This window comes from Nesoenas mayeri (assembly GCF_963082525.1).
Source record: "Nesoenas mayeri genome assembly, chromosome: 4".
In the NCBI taxonomy this organism is placed as follows: domain Eukaryota; kingdom Metazoa; phylum Chordata; class Aves; order Columbiformes; family Columbidae; genus Nesoenas; species Nesoenas mayeri.
Window position 1 is genome coordinate 25,269,180 of NC_137540.1, and position 25,048 is coordinate 25,294,227.

The following is a 25,048-nucleotide window of genomic DNA, read 5'->3' on the forward strand; positions in this document are numbered from 1 at the left end:
TGGGTGCTGAGTTCCTTCTGCCTGCATCTCTGGGAGACGGGTGCTGCCCAGAGCCGGCAGGGAAACTCCTGCCGGCATTTGCTCCATTTACACTAGAGGGCTCTGCTGACCCAGCTATGGAGGCAGAGGCTTGGTGGTGGAGACCCAAGCCCTTGAGCAGCCTTGCCATGCTCTGGGTGCTTCATCTGCAACCTGGCTGCAGTTCAGGGACGAGGAAACTAACCTCCAGTTTGCATATCTGCTGCAAAATTTTCAGGTTGCTATGGGATGGAGTGCTCTATAAAAAAAGCAAGATGTTACAGTAAAAGATTTTATTATATTTTGGAAATGGTAAAACTTTGTAACATTGAAAGCTTTATGAGAAAGAAAACAAGGCTTCTAAGTCCCTCCCAAATTATTGCAGCTTTGAAGTAACAACTTTCACTTTGTAATTGTTGGAACACTCCCTCTCCTTGCAGTAAAGGGATCTTTAATGCGCCAACTGCTAAGACCGAGGCTCTCAGCCTTTTCCAAAGGGAACATGCTCGTGATGAGGCTGGCAGATAAACCCCACCCTATGGTAAGCCTAGCAGCGCTGCTACCATCTTTTTTTTTTTTTTTTGTCTAAGTTACCTCCCTTGTCCTTTTCACAAATTCACAGTATCAAGGCCAGAAAAGATCATTAAATCACTTAAAGAATAAGGTCCAGAGAACTTTACCCAATCATTTTCTGCCTTGGTTTTCTCTGCCTTCACCTCCACATCCTTTTTCTTTTCTCTGTAACTGCTGCTTTTCTTTCCTGCTCATTCTTTTTGCTGCTTAGCTTTGTACCATTTTCCAGTTCTCCAGTAAGCAGACAGCTACACTGGTGGCTATACCAGCTGGGTCATGTAAGTATGGGCAACTTACCCAAGTGCCCTGGGAATGGAAGAGTCCCTTGGGCCATTGCACTGCTGCCTGAACTTCTGGCAAGTTGGTACTAGAACAGCAGCAAGAGCAGGAATGGATGAAAAGTGGCCTTTAAGGAACCACTAATGCCATCAAAGTGCTGCAGATTTCTTTACATTTACCAGTCTACTTACTACAACTTCTCTCTGCTACTCTGTGAATGGCTTGGTCCATATTAAATGGTGTTAGCTGCTCAACAGAAGTCCAGGCCTACCTGAAAAGTCTCCCAAGAAGATTTTAAAAACATCCTGTTGCTGAGGAACTATGGGACAGTAGTTTCTTCTTTACTCCAGGAAAGAATGCAGCACCTCTGTTTGTCCCAGCCACCCTGCTGCCTTTGGAGTAGTGGGAAAAGTTGGGTCCAAACCTTCTGTCTTCCCTTTAGGTGCTTTTGCAATTCATATACCACATGGACTTCACAGAAGACAATCAAGAGGCCCAGGTAGACGAGGACTCTACAGCAGTATGGGGTCTTCCTTCCACTTTACCTCCCTCAAGGAACCAACTCTAAACCAATATGAAATTCCCCCTTCCTGCCCCTGAATACAAGATAAAGATCTTTCAACTGTTTATTTTTCTTCCAGATGACTTTAAAATAGCTAAACAAATCACTGGGAAAAGCACCACACAGATAGACCTTAGGTCCCTCTTCTGATTATATGGTCATAGATAACAACGTGGAGATAGAGATCTGTTTCAACAGGTGTCCGTGTTGTGTTGTCTCCTGGGTAGCCCTGAAACACAGGATATTACAGATACCCAGTCAGGAGAGAGAAAAGGCATGTTTTTGATTTCATGAATCTTCTTCTTCCTCCCTTGGAACATCAAGTTTGATAAAAGCAACTAGCTGTGAGGGTGGGGATTTCTCAGTGAAAATTAATGTCCTGACACCGGGCAGCCTATTTCTCCTGCAAGGCTTTTAGCAGATGCAAAACCAGTAATAGTTCTTTTAGCTAAATAAAACCAGGAAGAACTGGAATATCGACTTGTCAAAGAGAAGGTTCACTTGCAAAGATCAGGGAGTTGGTACTAAGTCTGTTCAGGTTGAACCCAATGAGAAAGAACTTGTGCTGATTTCAGTCTGGCCCATAGCAAGCACTTCTCAAAAGCTTGTTCTCCATCAGTGAGTGTTACAGAAAAGCCAAAGGCAGATGGATCTCATGGGGCCTCATAGGCCAGTGACCTGCAACCTGAGAGTGGACACAATGTACATGCACAAACGCTTCTTAGTATAGCTCTTGGCACACAAGAATCTTTCACGTAGACACTAAAGAGCTAGTTATTTGTTACAGATGTTCTGCAGCTGCAAGAAGTTGGATTGATGGCCCACTTTCAATGCAACCAAACACATTTTAGGTATGCATTTTTGAATTTCTAACAAACCAATGCACTTATTTTGAAATGCATATAATTTGATATTTTGTACTGTTACTATTCATATACAACCATCTTTCATGGGAAGCACATCAAAGAAACCATCATCCTAGCTCAGTTCTGTAGAAACTCAAACAAATTGCCCAACTAAGTTCATGTTGGTTTTGAGAGTAACCAAACCCTGGGTGTGTTTGTCACATCCAATCTACAGTCGCAGAATTTCAGTTGTAAAGTTTAAAAAAGTGCAGCTGGCACCAGAAGAACACAGTCACTCTTACAGAAGGAAGCTGGCTATAATGTTATTACCTATTTGGCTTTCAATATGAAAGATAAAATACCCATAGCAATTTAATCAACTTTCAGCTATGGCTGAAAATAGTGTGTCCAGGTACGACCTAAGCATTTGCTTTGTTTATCTAACTGCAGGCAAGTTTCATAACAGAGATCTGTTTTTTTAAGAGGAGGTGAATACAGGGACCAGCAGCCCCAGGATGCCAACATTTTAGCAATTTTTCCTTTTAGCTAAAGACACATGTGTCATCCTCTGAGTAAAACAGTGTCTTTCCATATCAGATGCACCTGCTTATACACTTCCTGCCACAGTCCTCACATCTTCCAGCCAGTCCTGCTTTCCTCGTCAGCCTGTTTACTCTCCCACACATCCCTTTCCTCAGCACTTGAAGGTAATTAAATTAATAGGATTTAGCTTCAGACTGCAGCCCATCCTGGCAGAAATGGCAACAGTTTCTAGTTCTGGTTGGGAGTAAAAAGGGCATGGTATAAGAAAAACCCTGCTTCAGAGATCTTTGCATTTTATCAGTCAGTTCAACTTCTGATTTCTGTCATGACAAAGGAAAGGCCTAGACAGATGCATTCATAAACTAACTGTGCTAAGTTTATCCTGACAGGGACCAGAGAAGCTCTGTTACCAAGGGAAACAGCGTAACTGAGTAAGTCTGAAATATTAGGTGTGTATTAATAAAGACATTATTTGCAATCAGACTCAACAGTTAAGCAGTCAAACTCCAATATATAAAGGAAATCCAGAATACTGAAAAAAATATGGCATTTACCTTGGGATCCACATTTATTATTTTCCTATCACTTTTGTTCTTGAAGAGTAGTCCAGAGGCATCTTCTGCAATCACTTCGTAATTTGGGCTGGAATTTGAAGTGCTGACATTTCTATCCCAGTTGTAAAAGCTGTGAAAATGTGAAACAGAAATACTGTACTTTTTTGAATGGATGTCAATCTTCCAGCTTAAGGGGCAGATTCTGACCTCCTTATTCATGCTGAGTAGTTCATGATTCTACAAAAGCCCCTCCGAAAGCCAGACACAATCACTGAGGAGCAGAATTCTACTAAATATTAGTAAACCTGTCCAAATGTGGTCCCACATATCAAGCCTGAGGCCCCTGGCTGTCTTTCTCTTCCATTTAGTATTAGCGTTACTAAAAGAGTCAGCGCCTGGGTAATAACTAGTGGGAAGTGGTAGTGCTTGAGAACTACTACTGTGAAGGAAACAGCTCTGGAGACCAACTCAAAGTGCTTCCTGGACCACCACAGACCTGGAAACCAGATGTGGGAACCGACGGCTTCCCCTTCGGATCTCACTGGAACTCTCTTGCTGCCTTAATCTTTTCTTTTCTCTTGTTTTTAATATAATTCTGGTAGCAAGGAGTTTTTAGAAGTCTCCTTGTGGTCCAGATACAGTGGGAGGAACTGAACTCCAGCCCCCCAAGGAAAATCCCAGCTCCCTGAAGAGTTGTATGTGTCAGCTTGAGATTAATTCTAGAGCAAACAGGTCAATCAGGCTGACTGTGCTCACTAGGTTCCAGAATGTCTGGCACTAAACAAAAAGTCAAAAGGAATCATCAGCCCACTGTGTCGAATACAAAATAGACATGGAAGGTTTTCAGTCTTTCTCTCAGGACAGAGGTGGTGAGATTCCACCAGATTTCTCACACTGAGTTTCCGAGTTCCTAAACTTTTTATCACCTGACTTCAGCCCTTTTGGGCTTTGTATTTGCCACACAGCCAACTCACAGGCTGAGATTTGCATGCTTACTGTTAGGATTTGTTTAGAAACCTTTTCAGCTCTGATGTTACTACAAATTGCACGACGTGTGATGACACTCCTACATGTACCTTGTCTGGGATACTCATTCGATTGCTTGAGTGGCACACTGCATTTCTGCTACTGAACAGATCAGTGTATCTGTTGCAAAAGCAGGAGGAGATGGGAAGAAGTCAGGAAATCACTCTGTGTGTAAGAAGGGTTCAAAAATTTTAAAAAATACCCTTTCATGCTGTGTCTTCCACAAAGATACTCTGTTACAACTAGATCAACGGTTCTGTTTTTTAAAGTGCCTTGATTTCTTCCTCACTTTAAAAGACTGCAAAACAATAGGCCTTACCCTTATATATACTAAATCTTTTTTTTTTTTTTGCATCCTAAACACCTCTGGTAGGAACAGAACAATGCACAATGACTTGGAGATGAATTTACAGTGTCCTTATAGAATTCATCCTGCCATCACTGAAGTTCATGGGTGATCTGCTACTGAAGCTGATAATGTAAAAATGTTGTGCTCAGCACAAAGTTACGTCCATGAGCAAGTGAGTTAGTGCAAGCAGAAGCTGCCCTCTGGAGCTCTGTGCAGCCTACCACTGGGATGTCTGCAGAAAATGCATGAAAGATGAGTGGACACAATTCATTCAGCTTAGCAATAGCAACTGCTTTGCTTTGATATACCAGTTAGTCACATTAATTTGTCATCTACCAAATTATTTAATGCTCCTGAGCACTCATGTTAAGCAGCAAGCAGAAGATTGTTTTCATTCACTGTTTAAGAATAAGAATATGCACCAATTTACATACAAATTAAATACACAGATTCTTTTAACTTCCTGCTTCATTACCGTATTTCATCCACACAGCTTTTCCCTGTCCCCCAGGACACCTCTTGGTTAATGAATCCAACTGCACCAATGGAAATTGTTTCTGCTGGAAAACCAATACCAGATTAGGAAGGATTTACCCTACATTATCTTAGGGGGCGCTGAGGGTGTGTGCCTCTCTCCAAAGACTTCCCCACATCCATTAAAAATAAATTAAACATCCAAAGGCAGAAATAGCCAATTAGCTTCTGGATAATAACTTCCTGTATTTTGCCAAGTTTCCAACCCCACTCCTACCATACTTCCCCATTTAAGCCAGTGGGAGCTTTGGATGTCCAGCCAAGACAAGTTCACAGCTCAGACAGGCTTTATGCTGGGAAATCTATGTGTAATGCAAACAGTTTTGTTAGGGACTCTTTCACTGCATGACGAATTAATGTCCATCATGTGCTTAGATGTGAAAGATAGATCCAAAGTCCACCAGCAAAATGAAGTGAATACCTCTGAACCCTGTACTGAGGACTAAGAGAACAGCACAATGCCTCGTGCAGCTCTCCAGCTGCCTTTTCCAAGTTCAAGCCTGAGCTTTTTGGCATTCCCATATTTTCTAAAATGAAGAGCAGCAGACAGGGAGAAGGCTGCTGCTGTGAGGAAGCCTACATGTCTGGCCACAAAAGGAAATTTCCCCTGCATACCTTTATTCATGTTCTTCACTGAAAACTGATGCAACTGAAGATATCAAGAGATTTGAGTAAGCCTCACAGCCAGCTTCAGCAGGTAGGATGAGAAATGCTGCTGCAGCCTGAAGACAGTGATACTGGGAGGACAAAGTAATATATGCCAGCTGCAAATACTCCTAATACTGCCTAAATAGGCAGAAGGCCAGAAGCACATTCTGACCAGCGGAGCCAAGGGTTGGAGAAAGTGTCTCTGGAGCAGCTTCTTCCTCTGTCAGTTACTGTTAAGGTGAAACTTGCTCTTCATAATCAATGCATGCTACTACAAGGCTGCTGCAAATAAGAGGAGCCTGGAAATAAAGACCCAGGGAAACCCAGCTCATCCATGTTTCTTTCCCTAGAATAAATACTAAACTAAACTTCAGCAGGAAGTGCTGTTTAGAAGTTACTGTAATCCCAGCCTAACCAAACTAATTTTATTAGCAGAATTCCATGTGGCTTTAAATTTTTAAATTATCCAGAGATAAAAACACAATGTCAGATGAACAAGATCAAATACCCAAAACAAAATTTGCAGCATACATTTTTTCTATTATTATTTTGTTTTATTACCACGTGTTTTGGAAAAAATATAATAGTTTCAGCACAGCACTTAAGTATGTGGACCACGAGAGACTTAGTAGTGCTCACAGTCCAGTTGCAAGAAGAATGCATCTTAGGTATTCTTAAATTTATTTTGGGGTTTGGAAGGTGTGGTGGTTTGTTTTTGGTGGTGTTTTTTGGGTTTCTTTGTTGTTGTTTTTTGTTTGTTTGTTTGGATTTTTTTGGTTAGACAATGACTTGTAGATGCACTGGTTTATAAAAAGTAGCACAGTTTGTTTAGGAATACAGAATAAAATACATGAGATGTTTTTTTTTTCATTCATCAGCTAATTCTGGTCTGAGCAGATTTTTATTCTGCAGGCAGGCAAATACCCTCCCAGAACAAAAAACTGTATTTAGGCTCCTGTGTATCCTTAAAGTTATCCTTTGGGTACCGAGATGGCAGTGCATCAAACAACATGGTACTTACAGAACGTCTTTCATCCAAAAAATCTCTGTGTCCTTTTGTAAACATACATGAAACCACTTGACTTTCTTGTGAGATGTAAGGCAGGCTTTATTACAGCTTATCAGTGACCGGGGGAGCCAGGGCAGAAAAAATGTTGGAGGTTTTCCCTTAGGATATGTGGGCCAACAGCAGAGCAGTACAGAGTCCCAGTTGCCAGCTCCAGCCACACAGCGAACTTGGGTTGGAGTCCTGTGGCTGCTCACATTTGAGTTGGATAACCCTTTTCCCAGAGGCAAATCCTTGGCAACATTACAAACTGGATTTTGATGTCTCAGTCTGTGATTGTCCCTCTTTTCCCTTATTCTGCAGTAGGAAGTGAGCTGTGATGGAAGAAGGACTTACACACCTTATTCTAGTGGTTGAAACACCATGGTGCATCAGGCCTGGATGGACCAGGGAGTGCTTCAGACACCAAACAAACTATGGGTTGCCAATCACGATCTGACCAACAGAAATGAAGGTGTGTATCTGCAGGGTAAGAGCTTTGTTGTCCCAACTTATTATTTACTCTTTAAATCAGCAAAAGCCAGGAGAGAGAACACTTACACAGAGTGTAAAGGTATTTATGTCTGTGTTGGCCCCACCTTTGATCCCATGGGGTTAGATTATACTACCCCATTCTTTCTTCCCCTCAGGATAAGGATTGGTTCCTTGATTCAGTTCTCTACTTTTCTTTTCCCACCCACACATACACAAAGATAAAACCATTCCCTATGGCAGACTGGGACTTCAGTCAAAAACTAATTATAAACAATGATGGCTCAACAGTTTTTTTCAGTTTGTGGTTCTATGAATTTGCGATGCAAACTATCTGGCTTCAGACCCCCTCCTGGTTATTTACAGACCAGCTTTCTTTAGTTGGGCAGCAGCAGAAGGGTGCAGACAAAGGAGATAGGGGGATGCAGGACAACAAAAGAGACTAGAAATGGGAATAAAAAGAAGCAGCAGCTCCTTTATCCTGGCATTCTCTTTTTTTCTGCCCTCTGGTAGGAGTGCACTGGTAATCATTCTCATGGGGAAGAAACTGGCATTCTGCATATGCTTGCCAAATATGACAAAGTAGCAACCTATCTGGATGGGATTTTGCCCGTCAGTCCTTCCTCAGCTTTCTGGTGCAAACGAGGTCAATGTCTCAGTGGGAGATGACACAATATAATATGGCACATATGCCTGACTCCATGTAAACCACTTCTTCTTAATAACACGCATGTCACAGACCTCTGGTTAAACAGGAACAAGCTACTTTTTTCACCTAAGAAATTACAAGATGCTTTGTTTTCTTTTTCCTCTTGAAGCAGATTTGACTGAAATAATTGTATTTATCAAAACGATTGCCAGGGTATGGTAAGATTTGTCACAGCACTTTGGAAAACCAAGGCAGTTTGATTTGTCCACAGCTACTGTGCACAGTAGCTATTCTGGTGTTTTTTTCCTGTTTACCTGTGCTATATTGTCACTATTGGATTAAAACCCTGTAACACTTACCTAAACTCCTACAGCTGATTATCTTGCAAGTTTGTTGTAAACCAGGAGTAACTCCAATGGATTCCTGTATAAAACTGGTAGAAATTAACGTGTGACCCATAGGACCAGCTCATGCCTTGACTTCCTACAGGCAGTGGAAAAGCACAGCACTACCTGCTGTGCACGCAGTTCCAAAGCAGGCGTCACCACAGTAGACAGCGAGTGTCTGATACAGCCTCTTCATACTCCTGGCACTGGGGGTAATGAGGATCTCTGCCTCTAACCTGTGGACAAACTTCCTGCTCAGGACTGGCATGGTGAGAGGATGCTTAGCACCGCAGCCAGAATAATCCTTCAGACTGTTTTAGCCTTGCCTTGGCCATTTAGCTGATGTGCTCACTGCATCTCATTACTGAACTTTGGAAACAGCCACATCAGCACCAGAGTCAGTAACAACATTTCATCACTGCAAGGCAGTTCTACGGATGAACACTGCGCCAGCCGGTGCTGGATGTGTCTGAACCTGGCAAAGATGCAGCTTCTGCCTGGACAGCTCCTGCAGCTGTGCTGTGCAGCCAGCACATTCTCTCTCTGCAGTTCCTGAATGCAGCCCGCCTTTTGCATCTCTCCCAAGCAATAGCAGAAGCCCTGAAATTTGGCTCAGCAAAAAACAACAGCAGAGCTGCCACTGGTTGCAGGAGTTGCTCACCCAGTACATTCAACAAGCACAGGACAAGAACTAACATATCACTGCTAGTCATTGGGACTACTGCTACCCATGGTAATGAAGCTTGTGAATAGCAAGAGACTGAAAAGCTCTCCCTGAGCTGTTGACTCTTCCTTTTCACTGTATGACTTTAAAAACAATTTTCTTTTCCTTTTCCCTTCCTTCACTTTTTTTAAAATTCTTTTTTTATTTTTATTTTTTAATAAACATAGGTGCTACTTCACAAGAGCAGCTCTGAAAGGAGTATATCAGTGCTGACTTGTGTTAGCTTGTGATTCCATAGCAAAAGGAAAACAAGTTCCACACTCTGTGGAAGGGCCAAGATCCTGACAAGACACCACAAAACAGTGCTGTGAGGATGCACGGACAGCCAAGCCCTCTGCACAGGAGACCTGCCACAAAGACCAGTGATGAATGCTACACACAGTGAGTGCAGGGAGGTGTCCAGTGAGGCAGAGAGACTGGCTTTAGGCCTGCTTGCATTCAGCGTTGTCAGTGGTGTGCTGGAGCAGCTCCAAGATCAAAGGGCTTGCAGAGTTCCTCTCAGTACTGTAGCCCCTTTGATCTTACCCTCTCCTCCCGGTTTCCCCCATGCCACATGGCTGCTTCACCTCCCGCCTGGGATATGCCGCAATGATAGCCCATTTTTCCCCTACATCAAGGAGGAAAAAGGAGTGTGATGTGCAAAAACGATGAGCACCTGCAGCTTCCATTAACCTGATCTGAAACTGTGCCTGCTCAACAAGCCTCTAAGTCAGCTCTGATCATTTTTTGTGGTACCATGAAGGGCAACGCAATGAAAGCAGGTGAAAATAAATGCAAGGTGGCTAATAGGAGTGATATTCTAGCAAGAAGCTTCACTGCGTTGCCTGGGAAAAGCACATCTAGACTGGACAAAAGCATAACACAAATCTCAGTCTTATGCTATAAGCTAGAAGTGCCTCAAGGATGCTGTATGTCTGAAGCTTTCCTACTTGTATGCAGCTCTTGGTGAAGCATTGAACTCAAAATGTACCATTTAGTTATCACAGCTTGGCATATTTGTTGGCCAGAACAGCAGCAACACAAAGAGGACTTGAAAAGCAATTCTGTTACACAAGAGAGTTAGAATTCCCACAACCAAAAGATGCTATCATCCTGTGATGTTGTTTTTCAGCCTATTTCTTGACAGAATAATAGCAACCTCTAATTTTTGTACAAAACAGTAATATTTATATTTAAAAACATAGTTCTATGTTCTCGGCTACTGCCAGCACACACCTCTCCTGCTTGTACCCATTAACAGTTGCTGTATAGTTCATCTTGTCTACCAGCATCTAAATCAGATTTTCTTCGTCTGTTTCACATACACAGAGCTCTTGAACAATTTGTTGGACAGAGCTTACTCAACAGATAATTCATGACTGGAGGAAAACTTATCTATGAATCAAAGATGATTTCAAATATACATAACACAACGTGCGCTCTTATCTACATACACACCCCCACATGAGTATTCTACATGCAGAATGGGATCCAGATGATCTCTCATGCATACATCTTTCAGCTCTCACCAACTGACCCCTCTCCTGTCTTGTCATCCTGTTCTGTCACAAGCCACTGCACTTCACCTTCCATCAAAGCCAAAGGACTTCAATCAGGCCACATATTTCAGTCCTCATAATCTAGGGGTGTGCCTCAAGTTTGCTGCCTCAGCAGGATGTTATTAAAATCACCAAACCCTACATTAGATTTTCCCTTTCATTTCCAAAGTTCAGAATTCTTCCTTCTCAAGCTCTCCTCACCTCTTAGCAGAACAGTTCTATATGAGACCTTAACAAACACAAAAAAACATTTGAAAATTCATCCAGGAAAAAAAGCCCACTACCTTAGCTTCCAGGACAGGAAGGTACAGATTTTATCAGTGTATCATCCTTGATATGACAGCGTATTGTATCAAACGTACCTTTGAATGTAAAAGATTTCATTTCCTTTGTTTGGACTGAGAAGTACAAATGGGAAATTAAACAAGAGAATTTAAAAATACTTAACCCACAAAATCCTTCTGCAAAATATCTGCATGCAGAGACTATGTTACTGCCTATCAAGGATGACCTGTGTGCATCAGGTGGTGTTTCAGAATTTGGAAATGGTGCTGTTTCCTCAGACTCTGGCATAACTTTCTATGATATTTATACTATACCTCCAGACACTGGAGTTTACAGACTGACTTTCTGCTGCTGTATACTGCTGCGTGCTTCTGTGCAAAGAGGTACACAGCAAAATGAATCTTTTATCAGACAGAACACATGAGGTGAAAGCAAAACCATTACCTGTGTACCTCCATCTCTTAAATTCATTCCCAGTTCTGAGAGTTGTTTATCACAGAAGTCCAAGCATTGCCAAATAGAGGGTTGCAACTGCTGTAACATGAATCAGCTGACATCCTTTTCTTAAACATTGACAATATGGTTTCTACTCACTCTGTGTTCCACTATGCAACTTCCCATATCTCTAACCAAACGCCTACAGGCATGCCGTGGGCTGCAGAGCCAGCAGGAAGGCACAGGTGGCAGAATTGTCACGGCTGGACCACATCTGGCATCTGAGTTTACCTGGGCTCATCCTTTTTGTGATGCACCCTGGCTTTCCACCACTGCCAGCACAGCCTGGAGTCTTAAGAGTTCCAACTTGTAGGTCTGTGTCCTTTTGTTTTCACTGGGTGTTAGCAGACACCCTCAGCACTAGAGCATCTAGAAATGTTTCTCATATCCAAGATGTTGTTTTCATAATCTGCTCAGTACTCCCAGCATTGTTTGAACTTCAGCTGAGTGCACCTTTTGCATTTCAGGATTAAGGCTAAGATTAATAAGGAAAAAAAGAAATAAAAGCAATAAAAGGAAAAGAAATTAAGTCCTCAGGGTTATAGGCCCAATCCCAAGAAATGATGAAACTACTGTCAGACTCCAGAAGTTGAGCAGTTATCACTCAGAATGTATCACCTCATTAGTTCTCTCCATCTTTAAAAGATTAAAACCATGCAACACAGTAGGATTTATGGCCAATGAAAAGAAAAAGTTTTATCTTGAAGCTACAACAATGAAGATAAAAGAGAGGATGTAATTGTTGAAAGAACAACAGGATGAATAGCTTATACATATTGTGCAATTAATAATCACTGAAGGCCTGTTGGAAGTTGCATATTGCTAATAGATCAACGTGCAAAACCAGAGTCCCTGTTCTTTTGCATACCAGGAGCTGGTGAATAAACACCATTTACAAAAACATGCACGCACTGGTGACTGTCCCTGTTCCACACCAAGTGGTGCAGCCAGCCAAGATTCTGAACAACAGTCTCTGGTGAACAGGGGACCTCAAATTCATTCACTACGGATTTACTGAAACCAGTTCCGCACCACAGCAGACAAAGAAGTAGGTAATGATCAGCAGCAAGATGGGAGAGATTGCTGAATCTTCCTCAGAAAAGAACCAAGTCTTAAGGTAAGATTAATTATCTGATTATCTGAGGTAAATTTCTAGCAAAGGTCAACCTAGAAATTAAGAATCATGTCACAGCTGAACATATGTCTGGTTGTCCCATACGTTAACTTACTAGCTTTCCTCTTCCACTAATGAAAAGCCAGAGTCTGATGAAAAACTGCAGCCCTATGCTATCATTTAACTAATTGCTGCAGGTGCCAAAGATGCAGATAAGTGCCAAGACAGATTTCCAAAGCCTGATGTTTTCTTGTAGTAGGTGGGGTGCATTGCAGGGAGCTTCCAAGGGTTTTTGAAAATCCCTCTGGGCACCTGCCTACGCCTTTAACACTTTTAAAAACATGACCTTCAAATGTGTGCCAAAGTTGCCCTGAAAACAATGCTTAGGTGCTTTGCTGGATCAGAGTCATAGTAAGACATGATGAGCAGGAAGACCTGGAGGAACTAAATGGCAACCAGACAGGTAGGTGAGTTAGTAAAGGAAATGTTAAAGTATTGTTGCATATTGATTTGGTGTAGAGCCAGGCCAGCTTCTTTAGTGTCTTTGCTTTTGAAGGAAGCAGGGTTAACATCCATGAATAAATTAGCCTCTTGATCAAAGTTTGATTAAGCATCTGAGATGAAATTATGGACTTTTCTGAAGGCACATATTCAAAGCATGCTTATTGTGTGCACTTATCCCTTTCTTCCCGTGGTTTCTTTCAAACGGTCTTCTTCCTTTCCATCCTCCTTAAGCAAAGAGTTGAGTCCAGAAAGAGAATTAATCTATAAAGCCATGTGCTCAAACTTCTAATTATCAGCTAAACAGATGAAAAATAATACTTTCATTAATAATGAACACTTTTTTTCCTAGTGTTTTACTCCAATGTTGTGAGGTAAAACCAGGGGAGACAGCCAACCTTCAAGGCTTGGAAAGCATTCTTTGCTCCTTCCCAGACCTCAATAACACAAGTCCTTTGAACTCCTAATGGCTTGTATGCTGAGGGAATGCTCAGAGCAACCAGGATGCTCAATGATCAAGGCTGCAATTTCCAAGTCACTTGAGGACATTTGGATGCATCGTTCCCACCAGAAATGGAAAACAGCACATTGAAAATCGCAGCCCCTGACAAAAGTTCAGTTCCCCTCGCACTTTAGTCTAGAAGACTGTGAAATAGCTGGGCACTACCTCAGGTGCTGTGGAGATGAGAGACTGGCCTGTGTTGCTGTTTCTCACAAGCTCTTGCATAACAAGTCTCCTATCCTCCAAACTTTGCCAACTATACAAACACTTAGAAGACAAATCTTAAATATTTATGCACATTTTCAAAATATTGCTCTACAGCAGCCTCCTGCCTCACTACTTTTCTGCAATACCCTCAGGATTTCATCTATATCTCAGTGACCTCAGCTTTTAAATACAAAGGAATAGGAGAGATTAGAATGCATAAGTGGTTTCCATCTTAAGCAACTTCCCTTAGAGTGGCAAAGCTTTTCAGGAAAGGACTATCTTGTCTTGAGGAAAAAGGTCTTTGGCAGAGTTATTCCTAAGCTTTTTAGATCCAAAGGGCTGTTATAAAACACATCCTCAGAAAACCTACATTAGATTACTAACTCTAGGTTCAGGATGGAAAATTGCTGCAAAATGGATGTTGCAGTTTCCAGCTTGCCAATAGTAGTTAAGAAAAAGATGTATTTTGCTAGGATTTCGTGTGACAAGAGCATCCAGAAGACTGCAAAAGTCTGGGGAGAATTACTAACAGCTAGTATTCTAAAAATAAAATCCTAAAAAGTAACTTACTTAGTTACTGAAAAACAATAGGTGTAACTTCAGGCACCACATCTTGCAAACACTGGCCTTGTTGTGATCCATTAGTTTCTTACAGTTGAATGTTTTAGTACAGGAAAAGGCAGTGCTTGTTCTCTTTGCTGCTAATAATTTTATATAACCCATTACTACACACATTTCAACTATTGGTGTGACACATAGCAACATATAGCTTGAATGGTTCAAATCAAGAGAACTATTGAAAACATTTTTTTCTTAATGCTTTCAAATCACAAACATACTACTGATCTGGGAGACTGACATAACTAATTTAAATGTACGTTTAGCAACAGAGCAAAGAGATGACAGGGCATCAGGCAGGCAACTTTTCCATTTCAATCCAAACAAGGTGGCAAAGCTGTGATATGAATGAAGAAAATTGGCATACTGAGTATTCACATTCCTTATCTCTTCTCTACAATAGATTCATAGCTTGTAATCTGACTGCAAAGCTCATGCAGATGAGACACACATGTATAACTAGGCAGTCAAACTCTGTCATCTACTTGCACATTAAAATGAGAAACAGTCTGCAACCAGAACTTCTTTGAAATCTGGAGGGATAAAAAGGATGGAGGCCCCAGTTCCTCAAACTACATTAATCACATTGAATACAACAGGGCTACAACAGTGCACTGAAAGCTCTGCATATGCTTGGGTCAAATAAACCATTTCAGGAAGAGGCTGTATCAATACGAAGAGGTTGTACATGTTAGAGTAGACAAGAAAAGTAGGAAAAAGACAAGTTGAAGGAGAACTTCATGTGGTTGCAGAGGTGCTGCATATGTGAGGAGCCAGGGCAAGCAGTTTGAAAGCATTTGCTGGCTCTTGCAGGTGAAGACACAGCTCACAGGGATCTGACGTGATGGAGAGAGGATACCAAGAAAAACTCAGGGAGTGAGTTTGCGATGTCAATGGTTACTCACATGAGCTGCAAACAACCTGAGGTTGTTTGAATCACAGGAAGCAAACAAAGAAAGTACATGTCCTCACACAGAATGACAGAATCTATTGCAATACAGGATAAACTGATATGTAGAACTACTGAGGCTGTACTTACTAAAACTGCTCCAAAAAAGACAGTTTAGCTAAAGAGCTGAAAATATGAACATTACGCATTTCTGTAAGATTTGAGGAACTGGATATCCACAAGGTGTATGCTTCACATGGCAGTTTCAATGACTGTGTGATCTGTAGCCCTTTAGACTAATTCAACAAACCAAATTAGCAATAAAGTTTTCAGGAGAATCACTCTCCCTGTTTCTTGTCAATATGTAGATGTAAAGAAGATGTTACTGCATACTATAGATAATGAATAACTGCAACAACCTTCTAAACGAGATACAACTTAGATGCCACTTGTTTTAGCTTACATTCATCAACATTTTATGCCTACTACTCACAGACTGCAAGAGGGGTGAAATTTACTCTTTCTGCATATATGTCCACCAAAATGTACCAATCTGTAGTATCGAGGGTATAACACCGAAAATTTGAAGCTACTTAAATCATCCAATCCAAAAAGAGGCTCAGTGACACTAAATGGCTGAGATGCCCCAATTGTACAGTTTTTATTAGACTTTCCTGTGTGATTTTGCTGACTTTCAGAATTTTACATTGCTTAATTTCATTAACTTTCTGACAGATTGTTAGTTTGGAATCTCAAAAATTCACATCTTTTCCATGAGATATTAACCCCAGGACAACAGCACAAGATGACAATCACAAATAACATCAAAGAAATAGATTTTGTTACCTGCTTCAAAACCTGCCAAGTCTGATACACCAAGGTGGCTCCTGTTGAAACTGCAAATGTAGGCCCACTGGAATCAGTGGCAGATCTCCCAAGGCTGTTGTGCTGCTCATTAAGGTCTGTCACTCTTTCAAAAGATGATGTAAAGTTCCTTCCTTATATTCTTATGCTTGTTGCTGGGATGTTTACAGTTACTTGAAACAAAATGTTTAGCAGTGTTTATTAAAAAATAAATTGCCAATCATTGGCATAGATGGTAACACACTTAGGAAAATGACCAGAACAATTAAACTGGTGGGCATAGGAAATAAATGCCAAAAATTTAATTAATGCTACTATAACGGCAAACTGGGTCTGAGGCATCTGGTAGAGACACTGCTCGGTGTCAAATATCAGTGTGGTTAGGAAAACAGATTTGACAGAAGTTACATGCAAGTGCAATGATCAAAAGCCAGAGATGGAAAAAAATACTGAAATAACAATGCCAGTTCTCCACTAACATATAGATGATTTTCAGAAGTCAAAAGATAATTTTTATTGCTAGTTCCAAATGAAAGCATTTCAAGTGAGGATTAACAAGCCAATGGTTTGAATTTGTCCAAACCATAACAAGAGAAAAAAACCAACAGAATACTTACTAGGGAAAACATTACCAAGGTAATAAGGAGAAGTAAATGTCCTGTAAAGCCTAAAGAGTAGATGGTGGCTTCCTGGAAACTGGTTCGGTTCCCTCATCAGTTTGACAGTGGAAAAAGGTCTATTGTTTTGAATTTTTGTCCTATGTTTATCACCTTTGCATGTTTAAAGAAATACTTTTAAGAACAGAGTGTATTGGTTTTACAGTATTCATAGAATCATAGAATTGTTTTGGTTGGAAAAAACCTTTAAGATCATCAAGTCCAACCGATGGTGTCCAGCACTGCCAAGTCCACCTCTAAACCATGTCCCTACAAACCTCATCTATGTGTCTTTTAAACACTCCAGGGATGGTGACTCCACCACTTCCCTGGGCAGCCTGTTTCAATGCCTTACAACCCTTTTTGTGAAGAATTTTTCCCTAATATCCAATCTAAACCTGCCCTAGCACAACTTGAGGCCATTTCCTCTCGTCCTATCACTTGCTACTTTGGAAAAGAAGGAGTGTATCACATCTCCTGTGCACCCTCCAATACTAAGATGCTTTGACATTTGAAATAGACTGTGATTCAGGTCCAGGACAAAGCTCCACTGAGAGCAGCCTCACGTGTGGTTTACACATTTGCGTATCACACAGGAATAAAGCCCTGTTCCAGAGATGTGAATGCAAAAACTCCCTTTTTATTCCAAGCTGCAGCTTCTTTTTGAAATAATGATCATTTGCAAATCCTGGGAACTTGTCTCTCATCTAGGAACAATACAAGAACATCTCTTATTTAAGTATGTTATGTGTTTCACAGCATAGGAACAGACACAACAAAGTCTTGTACACACTTTGCAAAAGAACACATCCACGAAGTTCCTTGAGAGCTACAGTAAGATTATTCTGATTTTAATTAATGGGTAGGTAACAACAGTTGTAAGACTTCAAGAAAACACAACAATTGTTGTTTCACAGAGAAAAGGATTAAGTGACAGGGGACAACCACCTACCAGGTACAACAGATAGCAACATTACAAACTGCAATGGACAAAAGATAGAGACCAAAATAGTTACAAAAAAATTTAAAGGAACATCTCTCTTTGAAGACAGTAAATGTGGGGCATACACCAGAAAAAAACGAAGATTAATTGCTTCCCAAAACATTGAATAGCACAATGGTTTGCCAATGGGAAAATGTGACTTACAGCAGATTAATAACTTTCTAGCAGTTTTAAATTAAAAAAAAAACATAGATAAATTGTTCCCCTCTCTAATGTTTTGAGCTGGATTCTCAAATATTATGATTTATAACTGATGTAATCATTGTTTTTCCACATGTGCTTAATGTATTTGAATGTTTCAGAGTACTGGAAATAATGGCATATGTTGTATATAGAACAGAACATTACCATGTCCAATGGTAAGAAAAAGAGATATTCTTAACCAAAAGTTAAGAAAACTTACTGGTTCCTGTGCATTCAACTAGAGCTGTATGATACCACAACTCCTACCTCCCATACACTTGTTTTAAAATTTGTCACCTGTCTTCTTCAAGACAACATTTCACAAGTGCAGAACACAATATAAAATGCTGAAGTATAACATGAATTATCATTTTGCAAGAAACACATCAAAAGATGCTTGCCGGCCTGTATTGATGTTTAAGGGGAAATGTGAACGCAGTGGAAAATCACTGTAGAATTAATGAAGAAAGCCTATCAACACCCATCTATTAAACATATGCAAATATGCTTTGGCAAAACTGCAGGCACTCTGGGAAAAATCCCAGCCCCTAGGAATGTGAAACTGGTCATCAAATCTGGACTCTCTCAGATGCAGGAATGATGGAACAGATGTTCAGACCAGAGAAATCTTCAGAACATGTGTTATGCATCACCTAGTCTAAAGATTTCAGTAGTGTATTTAGACGTGAGATGTCTTTTGATCATTCTACTGACTGGCACAGTTGAGGCAGCTTTTGTTGTTGGTTTTAGTAACACAAAAGCAATTACTTTGCAAACTTTTTAAAAGCTTCTTTAGGGTGGCAGCCCAGCAGCAGCAGTGGCCTCAGCTGAGTACTGCAGCCAAACCCCGTAACAGCCCCAAGCTGCCCTCACACCCCTGCTGACAGCATGCTCTGAAGCCAAAGGCTGTCACGGTGCCCCTGACCCGCAGATGAGGGAAGGGATTTCATGGCAAAGTGCCTCCACCAAAACATCCTCCCCATCCTACCTGTCCCCAGTGAGACAAATACGACATGCTCATGTGGAGACTGTGCCTCTTTCTCTCAAACGTGCAGGTCTGAAGTCACACAGGAATTTATACATGAGAACTAGTACTGCCATTCTTTACCCCTGCTTTGGTGCTCAGTGTAGCATTATTTAAACAAATAATGTGGCCTTCATTATCAAAACTTTTTCTGTTTACTTGTTTATTTTAGCAGATGTCAGAGGTCTGATTAATCAATTGTGCTTTTATTATTAAAAGTGTCAAATGTGAAAATTCTGACTTCTGTATCAGCTTGGGACTGAAAATGTTGGGATGATATGTTGTAACATTATACAGTAGGAGGTTGTAGCATGGAGGGTGCTGGTCTCTTCTCCCAAGTAGCAAGTGACAGGACAAGAGTAAATGGCCTCAAGTTGCACCAGGGGAAATCAGGTTGGATATTAGGAAAAAATTCTTCATGGAAAGGGTTGTCAGGTATTGGAACAGGCTGCCCAGGGAAGTGGTGGAGTCACCATCCCTGGTGAGGTTTAAAATGTGTTTAGACAAGGTTCTTAGGGACATGGTTTAGTACTAGAATTAGGTCAGGTTATGGTTGGACTAATGATCCTGAGGGTCTCTTTCGACTGAAATGATTCTATTATATATATGGGATTATATGATGTGAGAAATCCTTTGAATGTTCCATTACAAAATAAAAAAAACAAACAAAAAAGCAAACAAACAAAACCAACAAAAACATCCCCCACAACCAACACACAACCAACAGCGTTCTCTTCTTACCTAACTAATTCTAGCAAGTGCTTTCAATGGTTCCACTAGCGCCAAAGAGCATTAGGAACAGAATTGCTTTTCCTTCCCCACCTTAAATGCTAGTCCGTGTTTCTCCCACCCTTTCTCCTGCTATTCTTCAGGAAATATTTTCAGTGTGGTTACAACATGTGTGATCTGCCTGTGTGCAGAAGACCATAAATCTATACTACCAAATGTTTATCCAAGCTTTTGAACATCTTGGAGAGCGTGGTATCAGTCTCCCACAAACCTCAGGGTACACCAGCACAGGAGAGGGAGCTGGCCAGATACCGTGTCGTTACAAAGAACATTTTGATCTGGGGATGTAATGAGAAGCAGAATTGCAGGAAGGTTTCCTCGGTGGCAGCTCCAGGGTGCAGGTGCACTGCCCAGACAGAGTGCTGAAACAATGCATTTCTGGCATAGCGAGGACTCCATCTTGGCTCAACGCTCACAGCTTTCACATCCAAACCTTGTTACTAGATCAGCCTGGAATGTCATTCTAAATCCACAGTCTCCAGGCATTAATCAAGAACGGGGGCCAGCAGGAGGGGGGATAGCCTATTGAAAACTCATAGCAAAGGAAAAACATACCCTCCAAAAATGCCCTATCAGTGAAAGGAATTAAGTCACTTTCCTAGCTTGTGGTCATTTTCAGAGACATAATAAAAATAACCTGTGAGACCCATAGAGTACCTGCAGTTAAGTTGTCATCACGTGCAGATGTATGGTATCTTTACTATAGCAGTGCATTACATTATTTCCGTAAATTGATCTCATACTTCAGCCCCTGGAAAAACACCAGAAGAATTTACTGGGGCTGCAAGACTCGGATTGTGCTGAACAAGCCCCACTGGGCTCACTTGGAAAAGCATGGGAACTCCCTGCCACTTGACCATTAAGCCTGGGATAAAAGGGAAAATTAAAAGCTACAAGAGTTGCGCTGAGCGGCCACCACAATGCGAACTGCAGGCTCTGAACTGGGGAGGGCTGCTTTGACGCTCCTGAAGCAACACCGTAGTACCCCTGGGCAAGAACTGTGTCACTGTCACACCATAGGCTGGCATCAGAGAGCACGTGATGGGGCTTTGACCATAAAAGATTCTTGTTTCCATGAAAAACACAGACACAAAGAATTGTTACAAGGTTTCCCGCAGGAACGTCAAATTTCGTGAGCTCTCAGTAAGCATCTGTGAGAGAAGAAGAGGAGGTGGGGGAATTAAAGAAATTCAGAAACCAAGAAAAGTGGGAAAAGATTTAAAACAAAAGTAAAGATGAGGAAAACCAAGTCATACACTTATTTCACAGGGAAAGAGAAGGGAGGTGTGTGTTGGATGATAGGAAAAAAACCCTGCAACTGTCAAAATGGACATGATGCTCTTTTTAACATTCACAGAGTTTTTACATCTGAGACACATTATTTCTCCTTGGCACAGCCCTGTTGGCATTAAGCAAGCTGCCATGTCTTGAAGGAGACAAGGCTGTAACACAAACCTCAGGCTTTCTCCTGAAGGCTGACTGACTCATGAACCAGACTTCCATCTGCTCTCCATACGCGTGGGTGCCTTCAGGTTATTTTGAAAATAAAATCACTATTGTGTATCATATAAAGATTTTCACAAACATAAATACGAACTCTGTAGTGCAAACAAACAAAATAGCCTGTCTCGCCCCCTCCTTTTTTTTTTTTTTTTTTCTTCTTTTTAATTAATCAGTGGAAGCAGAAAGAAATATAATATTCATCCACACAAATCTCTGCTAGCAGCCAGGAGTTTGGTTTCTTTACCTTCCTGATAGCCCTCAAGACATACAGGTTTAAAGCTAATAAGTACTATGGTACTGTGGCATGAAAAGTGATACAGTCAGTGTGTGTTGCTTATAAAGTGTGTGTTCCTTTTTAAGAATACTTGTAGACGGAAACTAAAAATGACTGCAATTATACTAACTTGATTTTGATGAACTATCTTTGACATGACCGTTATGTCCAGAAAAGAAGATTCTATAAGATGCTGTTGACTTTTATGTACTTACTTTTCACTTACGAGATCTAAGTACGAGCAGTTCAATGATCAGAAGCATAAGATATTTCCATATAAAGAAAGATGAATTTGTATCATGTAGGAGAAAAGACAAGTACATGGCATCACAATAATAAAATAATAATAGAACAGAGTATTTTTACTTGGAAAGGATGTACAACCATCATCTTGCCCAACTGCCTGACCAGTTCAGGGCTGACCAAAGCTTAAAGCCTGTTATTAAGGGCATTGTCCAAATGCCTCAAACACTGACTGTCCTTATAGGACATGCCTTCTGGCCACTTCACCAGCTTCATTGCCCTCTTCTGGACACTCCCCTGAAAAGAGGGTCCAGTCTGCAAATGGGTGCTTCTGTTCTATATAGGAGGGAAACACCAATGACCATAAGCCAACATTTTTTCTTCTTGGTGCTGGTCTTTATGCAGGTTTTGTTGCGAGGGGCTGGTCTGTCCAACCTTGGCAAGATGGCTTATGCAGGTTCCTCCTCTCATCATGTGCTTTAGCTACCATACCCAGGGCCTCATACCTATTCTGTATGGATATTTCAGAGGGGAAGAAGGGGTTTCTCTTACCACTCCATGCTGTAACCTTTTTCTACTCCTCCTTATCCCTTGTAACGCTGCCAGGAAAAGCAGTGATACTGAAAAAGAACTTTAAACTGGAAATATTTTTTGTACACGATCAAATTACGTGCAGACCTCTGCCGCAGCACAGGAGATAAGTAGATTCAGTTTGAGGTACTAAGAAATTTTTCAGCCAAATGTTGATTTCAAGACCCCGATTGCTCAGGCCTCACCAAGAATGTGGGAAATCCAGCTGTGTATCTGTCCTTCATTGGATCTTTAATTATTGGCATAGCTCAGACAGGAAAGCTTGCAAAATGCAGCCACAAAAGCCAGTAATCACTGAGTTATCCTGAGCTCATTAGGGGTTATTTTCTGTCTCTCCCTGCTCCTTTCCCCTTCTTTTCTCCCCTTCCACCCCACCCTCTGCCACCCCTGAACATTTTAATCATACTAGGTCTTTTCCAAATAGTAGTTTTGGAAGCTTTAAGGAAAGTTTTTTCCAAGGAGTTAAAACAGATCCCTCATCAAATCCCTCCCTTAGTATTAATTCTGGTTCCTGCAAGTTGATCATCAAGAAATAACCTCCTGTCTCTTAGGCTGTGCACAGGTATGGCCCATGTATCACAGGAGCCAGGGCTTCAACCTGCTCCACGTTGGGAAGACATTCTCTTTATGGCAAGGTGTAGCAATTCTCCAGTTAAACTTTGTCTGCCACAAATGCACAACTTCATTTACAGCAGTTGGCAACCAAAGCAATACTTCTTGCTTATCAAGGCACTGCAGAAGAATTTTGCTATAATTTTCACTAGGATATAGCTGGCAACTAAAGAAAGTACTAGTTATTCCATACAACCATCCATTAAAAAATCTGGACATACCAACTTTAGCCACAGCTATTTCCTGGTCTAACTAGAAGGAACAAGTGGTTTCTCAGACACTCATGTGTGGCAAAAATCACACACTGCCTCATGATCACCACGTAGTGCTCTGGCTGACATTTATAGAACAACAAACGGAAAACATGAATTTTCCAGAAAAGTACACAAAACTATACAACACTGCAGCTTCATTATAACCTTCCCTTCGATAGACATTACTAATGAGCAATACCCCGATCAGCCACCACAACGCAAGCTAAAGCTACACTTGCAGAGTCAGGACAGATTTGTCCAGGTTACCTTGCAATGGCCAGGCCAGCTGCCCAAGGTTGGTGAAATGCCGCACTTGACTCTGTGCTGCCTGAGCATCTCTCCCTCTGCACTTCACATACTCATTCTAACATAAATTTTAAATAAAAAATGCAAATAATCATGGTGCATGGCATTTTAACTTAGACGCTTCTTAATATTTTATGTGCAAACACGTTCAGTAACTAAAACTCAAATCCAGGGTCCTTATTCTGTTTTCTTGCTTGGAAAAGCATGTAAATCTATGCTTCGAGTGTTTCGCTAAATAAGGAAGCAGTTAAGTGAACACCTAATTAGGTCTCCTATTTGGGATCTAGCCCATTAGCTGTTACTGTTTCTAATATTATTATTTACCTTGCAGCCATGCCAGGAAGCCCATTTTGGTGGGCATCTTAAAGAGGCCTTTAAAAATGCAGCCTGAAAGGGTTTGGCACATTCTCCAGACTGCGATGTGGGCTGAGATGTGGTTGTTTTTGCAGCACATTGACTGACAGATCTTAAACAATGGGATGATTTAGAAGAGCTTGATATAAACCAGTCTGACAGCACCAGCACACATCTATTGTCAGCATTGCAAAAATTAATTCAGTATCATTCTGGTCCACGATAAGAGAACTGAGGCTTGTGGGAAGATCCATGGCTAAGTAAGGCACAATAAAGAGGATTTGATCTTGTAACCTGCAGCACTCCCTTTGAATGAGTGAATGCACATGGAAGAACTGCAAAATAGTTCCCTTTATTTTCAGGGAATCAGCAAGAGGAGACAGAGCTATCGTGTTTAGGTCCGATTATTTTATGCATCTGTCTGTGCATCACAACACTGTCTTCATGCAAGTAAACAGTCATGAATAATTTCTGCTTCTCAAATTACACACAGAAGCTCCAACCCAAATCACATTCCAGACAAGTGCTTGGCCAACCTGTATTTTCTGAGAGGTTTTTCGTCCTGTTCTGTTCTTTCCAGTGACAGTACGACTGCACTGACAAAGAGCGAAAGACGGCATTTCCCCTACATTACCATTTTGTTCTCTCCTAGGACTTTTAGCAACTTTCCATTTCCTTATTTCAAATGTATACAGTTACCTTGTTTAAAGCTGTAAAAAGCCAACCTTTCCTCTTAAGAGACTTTACCTTTCTTAAGAGATTGAAGTTCGAATTGCAAAAAAAAGAGAGAAATTAAACATGGAAAGTAATATTTGCTATATGTAAATACAAGCCAGATGTGGAAATATACATCTCCAAATTAAACATTTACTGAGTTGTCAGCCATGGAATTTTCTTCTCACACATGCAAACATCCAGTCTGAATGTACTCTCATTTCTACCTACGCATCTCTCTGCCACTTGCTCTCTGTTGCCTTGCATGCTAAGCTGCGGTTAAAATTATTCCCTGTACTTCT

General features: G+C 41.1%; 1 protein-coding gene across 1 annotated transcript in view; it reads right to left on the minus strand.

The window, feature by feature from the left end:
• Window positions 1–1,565: 1,565 nt before the first annotated feature.
• Window positions 1,566–25,048, minus strand: part of CFAP299 (cilia and flagella associated protein 299) — a gene marked incomplete at its 3' end in the record, with an annotated part of 226,012 nt that continues 202,529 nt past the window's right edge. The window contains exons 5-6 of the mRNA XM_080343534.1: window positions 3,375–3,504; window positions 1,566–1,661 (exon numbers count right to left, since the gene is read on the minus strand). Coding sequence (XP_080199660.1) covers window positions 1,566–1,661; window positions 3,375–3,504 — 226 coding nt within the window. The remainder of the gene's footprint in view (window positions 1,662–3,374; window positions 3,505–25,048) is intronic.